Here is a 16,898-nt window from a genome sequence, read left to right on the forward strand (position 1 = left end):
GGGAGTGTAAATTTGTACTCTGTTTCATTTTTACTTGTGTTTGACAACATTATATTTATGCATTGATAAATGACAGACCAATTCATATTTACATTGATAATAAGATGTAAAAGTACATCAATAAAAACGAAGTAAATTTGCACTCAAGTAGGCTTTTGATAAAAAAAAGCATATGCTTTATTGGAATTCATATTTGCATCCATTACAGCTAAAAGCCTGTTTGGTAAGAAGGTAAATTTGTCCGTGCAAAACTAACCCAACTTTTTAATTTATATGAACCATTTTATACTTTACAAATTTGCATTTAACACTTATTTGCATCATTTCCAAACACAGCCTAAGGGGTAATGGCACTTAGCCCTTTTGTGACAAAGACCCCCCCCCCCCCCAAACTTATGAATTTCAGCACCATTCCCCTAAAGTTGTCATTCTATCACTCAATTTCATTGAATATTCCATTAAACATTTTTAAAACACCAAATTAACACTTATTTCATGAGACATTTTGCCCTTTTGACTCATCTTGAGAATGCTTTAACAATGATTTGTACTTTAAAATGGTTAGTTTCATCATTTTAATATTTGTAGTTGTGAATCCAATCTTGAATATATAGGCAATTTAATATTGATTTTACTTTTATTGTCAATCCCATCTTTGTTGCAAAACAAAGTTTTGGGGGGCTTAGTTACCGTAGAGGGTGGCTAACTGCAATAACCTATGTCAGCTTATAGATGATACATTACAGTTATGACTTATCCAATTGAAGCCCCACAAATCTCAGTCAACTGAATCTTAATACGTATGCTACAAAAGATTTTTACAAATTAATGAAAATATTAACCCATTAATATTTTATATTGTATTAATTAGTAATTATCATTTGAAAAAAATTATACAAATTTAATAATAAAATGTATTGGATGGAGATGGACAAGAATGATTGATCGGTAAGTGTATGGACACAAACGCTAGGGGTGGCAAATGAGTGGATTGGGTTGGGTTGAGTGAGGATTGATATGAATTCAACCCACCCTTATTGACCTGTTGACACATTTGCCACCCATATTTAATCGGTGTTATGACCGTGACCCACTCTAATCCACTCATATGACCCGCTAACCTAATAAATATTAAGAAAATACAAATATTTTAGTCAAATAAAAATTCAGATATTAAGAAATTACTGAAAAACACCAATATTAATAGAAAACACAAAAATTGCAAAAAAATAATAATAACACAAAAAAATTGATATAAATTTGCAGGGAAAAAACCAAATTTATAAAAAAATCAAGGAAAATAATTATGGGTTTTAAAAAGTAGAAACTGCATAAAATATGTAAGTTGACAAATTTTCAAAATAACTATATATTTCAACCTAGAAATTATAGAAAAACAAAAAAATAAAATTCGAAAATATTCTTCAAATAAGAAAACAAAAATGTACAAAACATAGAAAAATATAAAGGAAAATTACAAAAAATAAAAATTAACATAAATATAAGAACATGCATAAATTGCAGAAAAATATAAAATTTACAAAAAATAGAAATTATAAAATCAACAAAATTTATAGACAAAACACAAATTTTGGCTGTCGAACCCAATCGCTGCAAATGGTAGAAAAAAAAAAAAAAAAGGGAAAGACCGTACAACCAGAGATCTACTCTCTCCTGCTGAGTGCTGATGGTGAATAATAAAAACATGTTATGAAAGTTGGTCACCAGTGGAGCTATTCAAACCTTAGTACGTCAGTCACCAACCGCTGCGGTGTCTCCCTACTCTCTCCTTCCGTTGGTGGTGCAGAAGAAAAACACGTTAGGGATGTTGCCAGTGGAGCTATTCAAACCTCAGTCTGACAATTGAGAACTTAGATTCAATTTCTGTATTTGTATGATTTTATTCATAGGAAGATGTTCTCTATGCACAAATTTAAGTGGCTGAATAACCACTCGGGATTTTCTACTCACTTTTCCTACCCACTCTCTATCCGCGCTATAAATTGGAGCCATTCATCTCTTTTATGAATTGAGAGATGTATGACTCCAATTCACTGCGGGTAGAAAGTGGGTAGGAAAAGTGAGTAGAAAATCTGGTCTCTATGATCATGGTCTTATAAGGACCAAATTGGATCTCATTAATTGCCAGCTGCTGCTGCATCTCCCTATTCTTTCATTCCATCCTTTGATCTATCCCCTATGTTATTGGAATCTCAATGTTATGACAGAATGGGTACCCTTGACCCAACCCACCCCAATCCTTTTCACTTGATCCTTGACCCACCTGCAAAAGAGACGAGTGGATATGGGTGGGCTTCAATGAAAGTGGGTTGGGTGGATCAAATGGACCAGTAGTTCTGTTCCTTTTTGTCTGTATCGGATCGATATGGACCTGTATCAAGTCATTTCGGGTCTGTATCAGACCGATGAACCGATATTTTGAATGTATCGGCCAATACATATTGTAATATTAGATTATCTCTCTCATAAATAAGCCTATTAAATAATTCTGTCTCTCTAATAACTCCTACATTTAAGGAAACTTGCCCTAAATAACTCTTAATACCCACCTGCAAAAGAGACAAGTGGATATGGGTGGGCTTCAATGAAAGTGGGTTGGGTGGATCAAATGGACCAGTAGTTCTGTTCCTTTTTGTCTGTATCGGATCGATATGGACTCGTATCAAGTCATTTTGGGTCTGTATCGGACCGATGAACCGATATTTTGAATGTATCGGCCAATACATATTGTAATATTAGATTATCTCTCTCTCATAAATAAGCCTATTAAATAATTCTGTCTCTCTAATAACTCCTACATTTAAGGAAACTTGCCTAAATAACTCTTAATACCCTATGATTATTACCTCTCTCTTAATAAATCTTTTTTTCTCTTAATTAATAATTAATAACTACATTTATGATAATATTCAAATTCAAATTTTAATTTGACCCGCCATTAAAGCAATAAATTCGAAATTGACTTGTCATTAAACCAACATATTTAAAACTACAAATAAGAAAAACAAGGAGAATTGAACCCTGGTAATTTGATTGTAATAAACATAAACAAACCACTACATATTCAATTGTTGATTATAATTGTATGTATTATTATTCTTAAGCAAATATTTTTCTTCTTAATGGATGTTCATTAATTAATATTAAAAATGATTATTAAAATTTATATACTAATAAACATTAATATAAATTATATTGATTTTCTGAAAATTAGTTCACATTTTACTCCTTCCATTATCTTCAACGATTACCAATTTGTCCCTATATCTCACACTATTGAAGTATGAGTTTGTATGTTTAAATAACTTGTTTTCTTTATAAGTGTTTAAATAACTTATTTAAGGTCATATAAAATTTATATTTATTATTATTAATGTATTTTTTAAGATTTATACAAGTTTCACATGCGTATCCCGAAACATCTCTTAATCTTTTCAATACACCTTACGTTTCTATACTTTACCTTGCTAAAACCAATAGCTCTACTTAATACATAAAAAAAATAAAAATCAATTTTTTTATATAAGATCAACTGATCCATGCATTTCAAACACTTGAACATATAAATATACAAATCTTGGGTTTAAATAAAACAAACACATGGAATCAAAACAACCACAATGCAATTATTGTTTAAATTAACATGGTCAAACGCTTCAAACCATTAACCAGCACAATAAAATAATTGTCATAATTGATCTGGACAATCAATCTAATTCCTCCGGCTCTCAATAGAGGGCAGTTTATGCCTTTGACAACAATGCCTGTCCTTCAAAACATACCCTTGGAGTAATATTGCAGGGAAGTGATGACGCCAAGTTGAGAAGCAATTCTAATCGAACTGCAGCGTCAGATAATGACTAAATCTCAACCAGGAAATGCATCTTAAAATAACCTCTAAAGAAGACATCTTGAAATACAATCAGAAAATTTAAATGCTGCCATAACATGGTGATCAAGAACATCATTTTAAGTGGTAAGAATATCTAATAGTTTCCATCCATATTTCCAACTTCCCCTTCATCTGCAACCAAAGACGATCACTAAGCATCACCAATTTTATGGTTCACAAAGTTATTTTGAGAACTGGGAGGCTGGGACTACTACTTGTATACATATCAAGATTGTATAAATGCACAAGCACAACCCACACACCTTATCGTACAATCTGCACTAAATATCAAGTCCTTCCCCTGTTTTATGCTTGTATGATTGATCACAGGAAGCAATAGGAGTTGACCCTACAGAATGAATAGGGCCAAAAGTTCATAAAAGTGAAAATTTATGATCACGCCTGCTCTAGGTACTTGGATTCTGGCTATCATTGGATAGCATTGATTGGTAGCAAAAACTATTCAAACACCATGATGTCACGATTCCACCTACTGTGCATGATCTCACCTTATGTTTCATTTATGAGGTGTCTGATGAAAGTGTGAATGTGTGAGAGGATAATGAACAGAAGTTGGAAAATGGTCTAAGCTGCCTTTCAATTGTGGTAGGGCCTGAATGCGACAAATAGCTAGGGCTCCCACCAATGTTAGAAGTGCTTGTGCTTTCACATGATGAATCTGAGATTGTGTGAAGACTGCTTAAACAGGAGGATTCAACATCATTAGCCTCCTCTGCCGTTGGATCTTCATCGGAGATGAACCCCTCTGATGAGCATTGACTTACATTTAGAGGATAGGCAGAGATTGATCCCTGGGAATCATCCTCAGTCATGGAACAACGGTTTACCAGACAGCAATTTTCTGACTCTGTATCATCAAATTCTGCCTCCTTGTCAGAGTTAACAGGTGAGTCTGCACCACAGCATGTGGTCCCAAGCATACAGCTCTGGTTTCCTACTACAGCATTTTGATTTTCCCCTTGGTTGACCTCGCTATTATCTCGAATTGATTGAGGGCCTTCTGAATGAAAAGTGTTATCTTCTGCCAGACTTGCAATGGCAACTGCAACTGCACTGGTTACTGAATCCGAAGTAGGTACTCCTGTTTGGCCAACTACTGCCAAAGATGACTCACTTTGGTTTGAGATATAGAATTCACCAACTGTGCCAATTGATCCTGAAGATTGATTAGCTGTACCACCAAGTAGTCTACTATCCTGAGAAAGAAGCAAGGATAAAATACAATTCAAATCAACATATGAGAAACTACAAGGGACCCATGCAATGCACAGACTGGTATTAAAGACATCCCCATATTCTGCAGTAATATTTATTCTGTGTATCATATGTGAGAGAATTTTACAGTCAAGGATCAAAAAATTGAGAGAATTTTATTAATCTTAAAGATTTTTTTTTGTTTTATTTATAAATTAACAAAAGCATCAATTGTTTCTAAATGGTTTCCTTGAGCTTTTGCATTCAGTCATATTTTTATAATTTCTATTGTAAGAAATTGATTAAATTTTGAGGGTCCTTCAAGCCAGGATGAAAGATTGGGCTGACATGAAAAAAAAAATCAAATATACCTAGCTCCAAAATTGACATTTTAATAATTGGATTTGATCGTATTCATCGGCATTAGATTGAACTGGATTGGATATGAAAATTGAATACCATAAACAATTTAAACTAAACACAATCAGAATATATTATTAACAAAATAAACTAAAGACTTGATATTTATACATCAGAAATAGGCTTGAAAATAACTTTTATGAGAATTTTATGTACCTTTATCAACATTTGAGTCTATGGATCTGTAGGGCCACATAAGGCTATTATTAATCACACCACATTTGTTATTATTCTAAATAAGACACACGAAAGCAAACCCATATACACTCCATCCCATTTTGGATTCAGTAATTTTATCAATTTAAGCCCACTAAATATGGATACCACACAGGTCAGATTTCATGTCAATTACTCTACTCAATGCCTTAGTTAAAACACCTTATATTTGGCAATTAATGGACTAGTTGGTCAACAGAAGATTGAGGAGATATTTGTTAATTTACGTACTCCACTCACTATTATGTAATTATGTACATAGCAGTGATATAGTTGATTCATGCCCTTACTGCTCGAGGAGCTGTATACAGCATACTTTTGGGCCTTGGCCCTTAATAGACTTCAATTACCTCCAAAAGAAAAAAAAAAAAAAAGGTAGTGTGAAGTAGGAATATAAAAATTGACAACATTTTAATGAGCACTCCATATTTTACTTTCCAAGGTAAATGGGATACTTAATGCTAAGTTGTATTTATGTCATTGTTCTTTTATCAGAAAACCAAAAATCTGACAATTTTGAGAGGGTCTTGAGGCACAATAATGAAGGGAGAGAAATTACTGACCTGGACCCAAAAAAGTCATAAGCCCAAGCCTGGGCCAAGCTGGGTTCCGGGCCTATGACTTTAATATAAAATATAGTGGCATAATATATATTTTAAATTCATATATACATTATATAATAAAATTTATAACATACATTAAAACTATGCCCACCTGAATAGATTGCCATATAGCTTCCATCATCATTATTTCTTCAAGATCTATATCAAATTCATCATACCTGCATAATAGAAATCCCCCGTATTAGCTACTAACCGAAGCAAGTATGTGCTCCTTTACCTTTAACAAAATGAAACAAATATATCTGAAAGAAAAAGAAAAAAGAAAAAACGTGTTTCCAGTCTCATCAGGGATTTTGTCAGAAATCTGACGTGTAGAATGTACATAAAAAAAAAAAACAAAACTTGTGGTTTTATTATCTATTTTTGTTTTCTAATTTGTTTATACCTCATTCTTATAAATATACATGTTCTAGAAAGAAATCAGATCTGAGAAATCACCAAACGAAGATGATAGATCTAGCTGCAGTGTTTTAAAAGCACAAGGCGCAGGGGTCAATTTGCACTTGAGAAACAAGGCGCAAGGCAAGGCGCATGCCTTTTTAAGCAAGGCGCAAAAAATTAAAAAAAAATGCTAAAAATAAAAAAAATGTCAAAAATTCAAAAAATATCCAAAATGCAAAAAAAAATCAAAAAATTATTAAAAATAATATTAATAAAATTATAAACTTAAATTTTAAAATAAATGTTTTAAAAAACCTATTATCTAAAATTAAAATACATAAACATAACATGTAAAGCATATCCAAATGAGAATTTAAAAATAAAATCAAACATATAAAACATTTTCAAGCATATAAAACCCACAATCTCTTTTTTTCTCAATTACATTACTTCAAGTAGCTAATGTGACATACATTCCTGATTCTACAAGTGCTTTTGTGCCATGCCCCTCAGGCAAGCCCAAACAAGTCCACATTAAGGTCTTAAATTCTTAGTTTTCACACAAAAAAAATAATGATTTTATAGTTTTAATTGCTCTTTAAGAAGATACTTTATTAGGATGAATGAATGAACAAGAGCGCGTCAAATTTTCAAAAGGCGCATGCCTGGGCTGAGGCGCAAGGCGCACCAGGCGTGTGCCTTTTGAAAGGGCTGTGCCTTGGACCTAGGCGAGGCGCCTACCCTAAAATGTGCCTTGCCTGTGTGCCTACGGCGCGCCTTTTAAATCACTGTCTAGCTGCAGTTCAATCTATGCTAAAAGGAATTCATAATGCTCTCTTAGTCTTCAGCAATCTGGTTCCAAAATGAGGCCTATTGATAGTCTTAATAATGCTCAACAATTTGTTAGGGTAGGATGCCTAACATTCTTTGGAGGGTTATAGCAAGTATTTATAATCTCAAAAGATTCCTAGGGGATTTGAGATCCTACAAGTATATCTATCTCTTCGGGTTAGGGTTTATCAAAGAGATATGTTTCCTTTTGGAAAAGAAATAGCAATGAAATACTATCTCTTAACTTTTATTATAAAATCTTTATCTCGTTTTCTCTAATCAGTAGTCATGATTAGAAAACTTCCTAGAATTGCAAAGAGGCCCAATAAGACACTTGTAATTACACCCCTACGACCCTACTTAACTCCAGTCACAAGGAAATCAATTTAGAAACATAGTTCTGGTTAGAGTAGACTAAGATGGTTTGTCATGTGTATTCGACCACCAACAGCTCCAGTTAGATGAAGTGGTCTGCTACAAGTGGAAGGGGCTAGAAGAGCTAGGGGTAGACAACCAAAAAGGACACGAGTAGTAGTAAGAAATGATTTAAGCACTAATAATTTAACATTGGATATAGCTTTAAATAGAATGGATTGGCGAAACAGGATTCATGTAGCTGACCACATATAGTTGGGATAAAGCATGGGTGATGATGAGTGCAGTAGGATAACTACCTGATTTAGTGCTGTCAACAGGTTGAATCTGGTTTGGGTCAAAGTAAACCTAGTCCTAAAACGATAAACAATTGTGCAGAACCAGTCCTCAACTAGATCCTATAGGGCCTAAAATAACAGACCTAGAACCAACTCAATTATTAATCATGAGCACCAGGTCTAACCTGATAAGACCCGATTATAATTGACAGCTCTACTTTTAACCTGTAATTTGACAAGAAACCTGCAAATTAGTTAAATTGACACATTAGAACAGCATAACATGATAATTTTATAAGTATACCATGAGAAATACAGGTATTAGATTGAAGGAATCTCTTTTTAATATGCTAATACAAACAAAACTGATCCCAACCCAATTATAATCAGGAGAGATGATGTAGATCAAGGCCCTATATAATTTGGTCAGTTCATTTCAGTTTCATCAGGTCTACCCAACCCATTGACACTTGACAGTCCTAGTCTTAACCAATCACCATCGCATGGGTTTTATGAAAGAATTCTATCACCACTAGACACCTCATAAAACAATTTCAGAATACATTTTGTGAAAATAAATATTTAATAGATAATATAACAAGCTTTAAAATCCTTTTAAAGAAAACACTACAAAGTGTCCACTTGGGTGTAGTAAGAATCCCAGTAAGGTCTGGACACTTCACCCTAGGAAACGTTTCTGAAAGTTCTGGTTCAACTAAGATTCCTCTCATACTGCCCCAGAGTTCTTCTAAGGCAAAATACAAGAATCCTATTGTCCTAGTACAACTATGATTCCTCACCAAGAATCCTAACTCATCTAGGATTTTATCAAGGGACTTACACAGGAGTCCTAGTCAAACCAGCATAGTTGTCAAGGCTTCTGCATATATCTAGGCAATAGTGGAGTTCCTAGTTGCCCAGAATTTCAAAAAGAAAAACTAAATTCTAGGTTAGTTCTATAATTTTACACAGCAATGAGTATGCACTTAAATAGATTTTTTCTGATTGGTCACATAAATGGAAAAAATTAGCAACAGCATTTACTAAAAATATTAATTTTCTTCTCAAAAATAGCAAATCATCATATCTAAAAGACAATAGCATTTTAAACCAATTAATTTTAATATCTCAAACACAACACTAACATAATAATTAGTTAAAACAATTGCATGCCAAAATATATTAGTTACTAAAGAAGGCTATAATTATATACTAATAAAAAATTAAGAGAGTGTAACAAAAGGGAGGAGAAAAAGGTGTAGAGCCCTTTTCTATTTAATGTAAGAGAGAAGACAAGGAAACTATTTTAACCTTCTCTTCTTATTAAAACCCTTGGATCTTTTATGCTTTGATTGTACAACCATTAAAAAAAACATAAATAATATATATATATAATAGAATGTATTTAGAAAGCATTGTAATAGTGTGTAGCCATAGTAAACAAATTATAATAAGACACCCTTGTGATCTTTATTGCCTAGTTAGACACCTTTTTTTATAAAAGCCATGGAATTCAGATTCAAGAACGATGCTTAACCACATATTCCTTTTAACTATGTCAACTAGGATTTCCTAACATAACCTTAGGCCAATTAGGATTGTTGGCAAGTGTCCTAATTCAATCAGAATTTTTGGTAATTACACTTTCCTCTTGTCTAAGGGCATGGGTTATTTATTGAACATTCCCAAAATCCTACAATCACCTTTTATTACCTGAAACATGAAGAATGTTGGTCATATTGTAACCTCATCCTTAATATAATAAAATGAGTAGACATAACCGTAAGACTTTAAAATCTTTTCAAGTCTTAAGGGCTATAATTACTTTTACATCTGAACAATTCATGGGATAGTTAATAAATTAATCAAATACAAATATTAGACTTCATTGCTTTATAATAATAAAATTTGACAGTTATTGATAAAAAAAATATCCTAAATATGCCCACATGTTAGGTGTAGAGTATCACTCAACTCAAGTAGATAGGATATCACCACCACATCCAATGACAAACCATATAAGTTTGTTGCCCATACTCACCCTTAGTTGGCATGTTTCATGTTTATAAGAAACTAGGTCATTAGATGTCCTTGTAATGGATTCCACTTATCACATAGCCCTATAATATTACCTTAAGGACTTCTAGTAAAATTGTCACTAAAACCTAATAAATGCCTCATAATCACAAGTCCAGCATCTTAAATTGACCACTCAACCACATGTTAAGTGTTGCTAATGATATAGGCCAATCCCAACAAGAAGAAGCGACAAGTGAACAGAGGTGTAGAGAGGGGGGTCCTGGGGAAGAGTTGGTCTCCCCCTATGCCTCAAAGCTCCCCACCTATTAATATAATGGACTAATAGTCTTTATGGTTCCCCCCCCCCTCATCCATGTTTATTTGATCGTATTAGCTTCCCCCCGCCCCCAAAAAAATAAGGGTAAATTTCTTAAACTACCCTTATGGTTTAGCTAATTGACTAATTGTACCCTTACTGTTTGAAAATTGACTAACGCTACCCCTATTGTTTCTAACAATTGATTAATACTTCCCATATCGCTAACACCCCTTAATATTCATTAACAACAAGACAAAAAGACTATTTTACCCTTTACTCTTCTTCAAATTTTCAAAATAAATCAGGGAAAAGGGGGGAAAGAGAGAGAGTACATGTCCAAATACCGCCTTCTACCTCTCTCTGGTTTTCACAGTATTGAAATCACTCTTTGGTTCCACTAATACTTTTTTCTTCCTAGCTGCAACTACCAGAGACCAACCAAGAGAAGATCTGAAAAAGAAATTTGTCCTATTCCTACATACCAAGGGATCAAAGCATTGGAGGTGACGGAGTCAAGTATGTTACAGCCGAAGGAGTTGAGTACGTCAGATGAAGCCATGATCGACGTCTTACAGAGCTATCGGTAAAACAGAGCTCTGCCGGAGACAGAAAAGGGGAGAGAGAGTACATGTCTTATGTGAGCTAAGCCGAAGGCAGTATCTCACACTTGCAGTGAGATAACCTCGGTAAAACAGAGCTCCAACCTCCTCCTTCCTCCTTCACTTTATTGTGAGATAACCTTGGTAATACAGATCCCACCGTCCCTTCCTCTTCACCTACGTCGTCTTATGTGAGCTAAGGTGAGTGTTTCCACAACCCGCTGAACTTGACGTGACTCCTCGTCCCGAAGTGGTGGGCGGTTAATGGTGGTAGAGGGGTTTTTTGCCGACATTCTCAAAGGGGTTTTCAGGTGCAGGAATCACTCCTCAATTTCTGTTCCAAAAGCTTTCCACCCATCATCAAATTTTGTCTAGTTCGATGACTCTACAAGAAAGCTCTAGATTCAAATGAAACATTAAATCGATGATTCTACAAGTAGATGACGGATTAGAAGATGACTAACTCTAATTTGGTACTTCCCTCTTCGCCACCTCTCGTCTCCCTATTTCTTCGATTCCTCAAATGTGGAAGGCTTTGAAAGGTTAGGGTTTCGCAGATGCCGGTGTCAGTGCTGGAAGTTATCACAAGGGTAAGTTGGATATTTTTGAAAGTTACAACAGTCACATGATGCACATTTGAGTGGTTTATGATGGAACGTTAGCGGTAAGGGAAGTATTAGTCAATTGTCAGAATCAGTAGGGGTAGTGTTAGTCAATTTTCAAACAGTAAGGGTACACTTAGTCAATTACCTAAACCATAAGGATAGTTTAAGAAATTTACCCAAAATTCCAAAAAATAATAATAATAGAAAAATCCTGGCTTTGCCCCTATAAGCGAACATGACCTAATTAATTAGATAGAATAGGAACCGATAGTCCATTCTAGTTTAATGGGGCTAACATTAGAAAGCCATGCCTAAGCTTAAAAGGGGCCATTGCCCAATGTTGGTTTGGGCTATCCAGGATCTTTTTTTTTTTTTTTTGAGCAAAAGGTAAAGTATAATTAGATATGAACCTATGTTGGAAAGAGTGGAACCCATCTGCTTTTTCCTGTGCATCTTTCTTTGGTTTGCTCACTCACATTGATCGTAGGGCATTGAACTTCCCAGTGAGAGAAATCTGATCTAAACCGATCGCTCCAAAAGTACAAGCTTTCTGTTGGGAAGTGTTCCTAGGGAAGGTAAACACTTGTGATGTGCTATAGAAAAGGAGGCCAAACAATTGCCTCTCTCCTCATGTGTGTGTCCTTTGTTTGGGATGTGGTGAAACCCTAACCCACTTACTTTTATCCTGCTATTTTGCTTCTGGTATTCGGAATGTTGTTTGTTCTCTCTTTGGATGCAGATGGGTTCCCCCACAGGATGTGGCAAGTCTATTCAGCCCCTCTTTCCTTGTCAACAAAAGAAAAGAGGAAAGTGCTTATGGAAGGCAGTAAGAGTAGCTACAGTATGGACTATATGGGAGGAAAGAAACCTAAGAATCTTTTCTGGAAAAAGCAAAACAAAGGAGGAAGTTATTGAAGCCATAAAAATCAGAACTGCACATTGGGTGAAGACCATGGAGATACTCAGAAACTACTCCACGAATGAGATCCTAAGAAATTGGGCTGAAGTAGCACAAACAGATGTACCCAAAGTACTTGTAAGTATGGAATGGAAGCCACCAGCACTGAACAAACTAAAACTGAAGTTTGATGGGAGTTCTCTTGGCAACCCAAGAAGTGCAGGCATAGGGGGTGTGTTTAGAAATCATCTAGGTGTGGTGGTGGCACTCTACTCAGGACCAATAGGTTTTGGTGACTCAATACAGGCTGAATCTCTAGCCCTACTTCCAAGGTCTAAAGATGGCTGAGCAGATAGGAACAACAGACTTAGAAATAGAAGGAGACTCACTATTGGTCATCTCTTGGGCCAAAAACATCACATCAGTACCTTGGAAGCTCAAATTTATCTTCAGAGAAATTGGCATACTTGAAAGGAAGTTCAACTTTCAGTTTGGTTGGGTCAAACGGGATGCAAATGGGATGGCGGATACCCTAGCAAAACAAGGGGCAAATAGATCTTCATTGTACTGGGAAAAATTGTAACTAATTGCTGGAGATTGCAGTTTGTCCCTCTGCAATCTTTATCTATTGTAACTTAATTTCTCTGTTATTAATGAAAGTTTTTTGCTGATAAAAAAAAAAAGATCACTTGAACACTCAAACCAATGTTCACATGCTTGTCAACCTGAGGTTTTACATTTTTACCATGGACCAAGCTGACTGTGGCTTATAAAAAAAGGCGTTGCACAGTAACAATAACAGAAAGAATGACAACAACAATAATAAAACTTTTGCTGAATCTGGAATACCAGAAAATTCTTCTCCAAATATTTGGAGTTCATCATAAATTTGATTTTATGAGAAACAATGGTTAGTAAAATCTAGCATCTGATAAAGGATCTTGTTTCCTCTTTGCATAGGCCACAACTATTTTAATAAAGCAAAAGAATTAAAATTGAAATTCTTGTTCTAGCAGTCATGATCCACTAAAGTAATATCATAAGGCCAACAATTAAAACTTTCAAATTCAGGAAACTCAGAAGACAATACAACACAAGCATGAATTTCCTTCAAGTCTAGTTAGTTAGGAATTAAAATATCATGCCTACACCAGAGCATGTTAGGCTAAAGGGTAAATTTTTCTAACATTTACAATGCTAGAGACATCCATAATTACTTCCTCAAATTACATCCATTTTCTCTGGAGATTGAGTTCAGCTGATCGAACCCCCCCCCCCCCCCCCCCCCCTCTCTCTCTAGTATCAGTCTGTGTTATTCTAATAAAAGTCACTTTCCCTTTTTCAAAAAAAAATATATATTTGTTGTTTAAAATCATCTAATAAAAGTAAGAGAGGGAGAGAGATTACAAAAAAGATCAAGGCTATTAATATTAGGTGATTTTCTCAAGTTAATTGTAACAGAGATTTTGGCATCTCTAAAACACTATTAACCATTTCATATAGAAAATTTCATTTTATGAGGACAAGGTGGTATAAAATAGAAGGAAAAGAATATCACAAACCTTCCACTCCATGCATTTCCAGGAGATCCAACAACTTGGATTCCTCCACCCACAAAAGATAGACCTGTGTTGTTTATGTCCTGCAATCCACCTGCTCATTCCATCAAACAAATATTAGCTAAAATAAGATATGGAGAAAATAACAAGAACTAAATCAATATCAATAAACCTTTAAGAACTACAACTTAAATATATACCAAAACATTGTAAGTCAATATCAGCAGATGCAACATTGCACAATTGCCGGGAGCCTATGGCTGAAGGTTGGACTTCCAAAGAAGAATTTTGGTTGCCCAGGATAAGTCGTTCAGTATTTTGTGATTCACGCAACTGCATTCTTATTTTGGCCTCAATTACTCTCTGTTCTTCCTGAACCACCAAAAATTAATCACATAAGATTTATAGCATCCCAATGCATATACCTCAACCCCTCAAAGTTAGTTATATCTATCTACAGCATGAAAAAAAAAAGAGAGAGAGAAAAACACCAATCAGAGTTAAGGAGCCATACAGCTTGCTCTAGGCCTTTTTCTTCCTGTGTCCTGGCACCTCGGTACTCAACAGCATAGCTTGGAGTTTTACAAAATGGGCACCTTTTATTAGCTAAGGTTACAATTTAAAAGAGCTTAATGAATTATTTGTTTTTTTTTTTTTGATAGAAGAAAGATGTAGCTTCCTAACATTGAAAAGATAAAATGAATAAAAGAAAGACAGTTACAATCATTACTAGATGTTAATGGGCAAATTGGGCATGAGGATGCTACATTGACTCGTTGAGTAGAAATGATTCAATGTGCTCTCAGACTGAAAACTTCAAAGTAGGAGGTGAAAGAAGATGTATTTGTATTTGATAATGCTTTTAAGGAGCCACATGAGATTCCATAATGCACTGTTTTGTAGACTAAAATCCTTATGTCTATGTGCTCAATCAAATTAGTAGATAACTTTGTTTCCGTTTCATGGTTTAATGGGCAGTTTGTATTGAAATTGATGAAAATAGGGTCATGTTCATCCCAGCTCATTTTGCTATTCATTGCTTTTAGTATTGAAATTGATGTAATAATGGTTATATATGAGTAAATTCAGAGTTTCTTATGGTTACTAACTAATTTAAACTCATGGTCCAAGAAAATGGTAATACAATCCATGGAAATTTACTTGGAATCCTTCAATTCCCTAGCTTTTCAGTTCTGCTAGATTATCAGCAACTTTCCAGCTTATTCAGCAATCAGCATAGGAGTATCAGCCCCTATTTTCATAATAGCTAAATCCAATAAGAATCTTTCACCTTTCCTCGGGTGATTGTTTATCACCTTTCCTTGTACCTTCTTTTGTATAATAAAATTTTTACTTTATCTTAAAAAAAAATAAGAATATTTCACGACTATTAGAGAAGAAAAGAAATGGGGAAAAAAAAAGGAAAAATACAGTAATTGAAATACAGAAACAGTTCAATTAAGGAAGAAAGAACCAAGAGAATCAAATAAATGATGTATATGAAAGAACCAGCCCCAATCCACAGAATATCAATTGATAGATAAATAAATATAGTCCAAGCAATCGCGTCTTAAAGAGGATACTGAGCTGAACTCATAGCATTGTAAGGCCTCATCTGCAAAAAACACTCTGCAATGAAACCAATTAAAGAAACAACCCAATTAGAAATAAAATTCATTTGGAGCTCGAAACCTCTAGTTCACAAAAATCCGAAAAAAGAAAGACTAATGTAGCATACCGGTGCAAATACCCTTCATACAACATCTCGACCGATTCAAACTCGGATAATACTGAGGAAACCCAAGAACAAACATCAAAAAACCAAGAAAAAAGAGACTAAAAAGCGTGATATTACAAAGACAGAGAACCGGTATAGGCGAGTTATTACGAAGAAACAAATCGGGCATTCTTCGAGATCAGGATTATTATTAGAATCCTCGACGCCATCAAAGCAAGGTGCTAGCTTCTGGGAGAGAATGAGCTTCCGGAGCTTCTTGTAGTCGACATTGGACGGGTTCCGAACGAGTCGCTGCGGCCTCGTGAACCGCTCCTCCACCGTACTCTTCCTGCAAATCCGATTCCCCATCGTGACTCCTCATCGGTCCCCGTTTCTTGTCATCTCCTTATTCATTTATTAATAGGATTAGGGTTTCTTCTTTCTTCAATCTTCCTTCGTTTATTCTGAGAGAGATTCTTTAGACGTAGTTGCAGAGACGCAAAGTAGCAGAGAGAGAGATAGGAGGGAGGCAAAGCAAAGCAGTCGACGAGAAGGAAAAGTGTCACTGGTCAGCTTTCTTTTTCTTTGTTTTGACGGGAATGTCCTTGACTTGTTACGTAATGTCGTAAATGCCCCTGATGAGTGATGACGTGGACGTGATTTGCATGCCCTTTTCTCATTTTCTGCTTCTTCTTATACTTTTGGTTTCGGCTGATTTGTTTTTACTTTCTATAATACAACTTTGTCCCCCAATTTGTTAATATTTACGGAAAACGCCACAAATGGTCGCAGGCTCGCAGCGGTCGGTGGATTGGATATGGGCCGATTCTAGAGTTTCCAATTCCGAGTCCCCAACGGGGCCCACCGGCTCAGTTAGGTTAAAAGTTCACATGATCTTCCTGATAATGAAGCATCACGATGCGGAACTTG

At 35.1% G+C, this 16,898-nt stretch overlaps 1 protein-coding gene across 1 annotated transcript; it reads right to left on the reverse strand.

Moving 5' to 3' along the window:
* Positions 1 to 3,624: 3,624 nt before the first annotated feature.
* On the reverse strand, positions 3,625 to 16,402 carry LOC104612343 (E3 ubiquitin-protein ligase DA2-like). The gene is made up of 8 exons (XM_010279732.3): positions 16,140 to 16,402; positions 15,990 to 16,041; positions 15,835 to 15,880; positions 14,766 to 14,847; positions 14,452 to 14,623; positions 14,255 to 14,345; positions 6,479 to 6,545; positions 3,625 to 5,130 (listed from the first exon to the last, which is right to left on the reverse strand). Exons 1-8 carry the CDS (start codon positions 16,335 to 16,337, stop codon positions 4,435 to 4,437), a joined length of 1,404 nt encoding a protein of 467 aa, XP_010278034.1. The 5' UTR covers positions 16,338 to 16,402; the 3' UTR covers positions 3,625 to 4,434.
* Between the last annotated feature and the right edge of the window lie 496 nt (positions 16,403 to 16,898).

Source organism: Nelumbo nucifera, chromosome 2 (assembly GCF_055504915.1).
Source record: "Nelumbo nucifera cultivar China Antique chromosome 2, China Antique-T2T, whole genome shotgun sequence".
Taxonomy (NCBI): domain Eukaryota; kingdom Viridiplantae; phylum Streptophyta; class Magnoliopsida; order Proteales; family Nelumbonaceae; genus Nelumbo; species Nelumbo nucifera.

Bases quoted from the DNA above. Each gene is read 5' to 3' on its own strand.
- LOC104612343 (XM_010279732.3), bottom strand. From the start codon at position 16,337: ATGGGGAATCGGATTTGCAGGAAGAGTACGGTGGAGGAGCGGTTCACG. The intron at 16,042-16,139 runs GTAATAACTCGC...GGGTTTCCTCAG, and splicing joins AATGCCCGATTTGTTTCTTC to TATTATCCGAGTTTGAATCG. The intron at 5,131-6,478 runs GTGGGCATAGTT...CTTCTTTCTCAG, and splicing joins CTATATGGCAATCTATTCAG to GATAGTAGACTACTTGGTGG.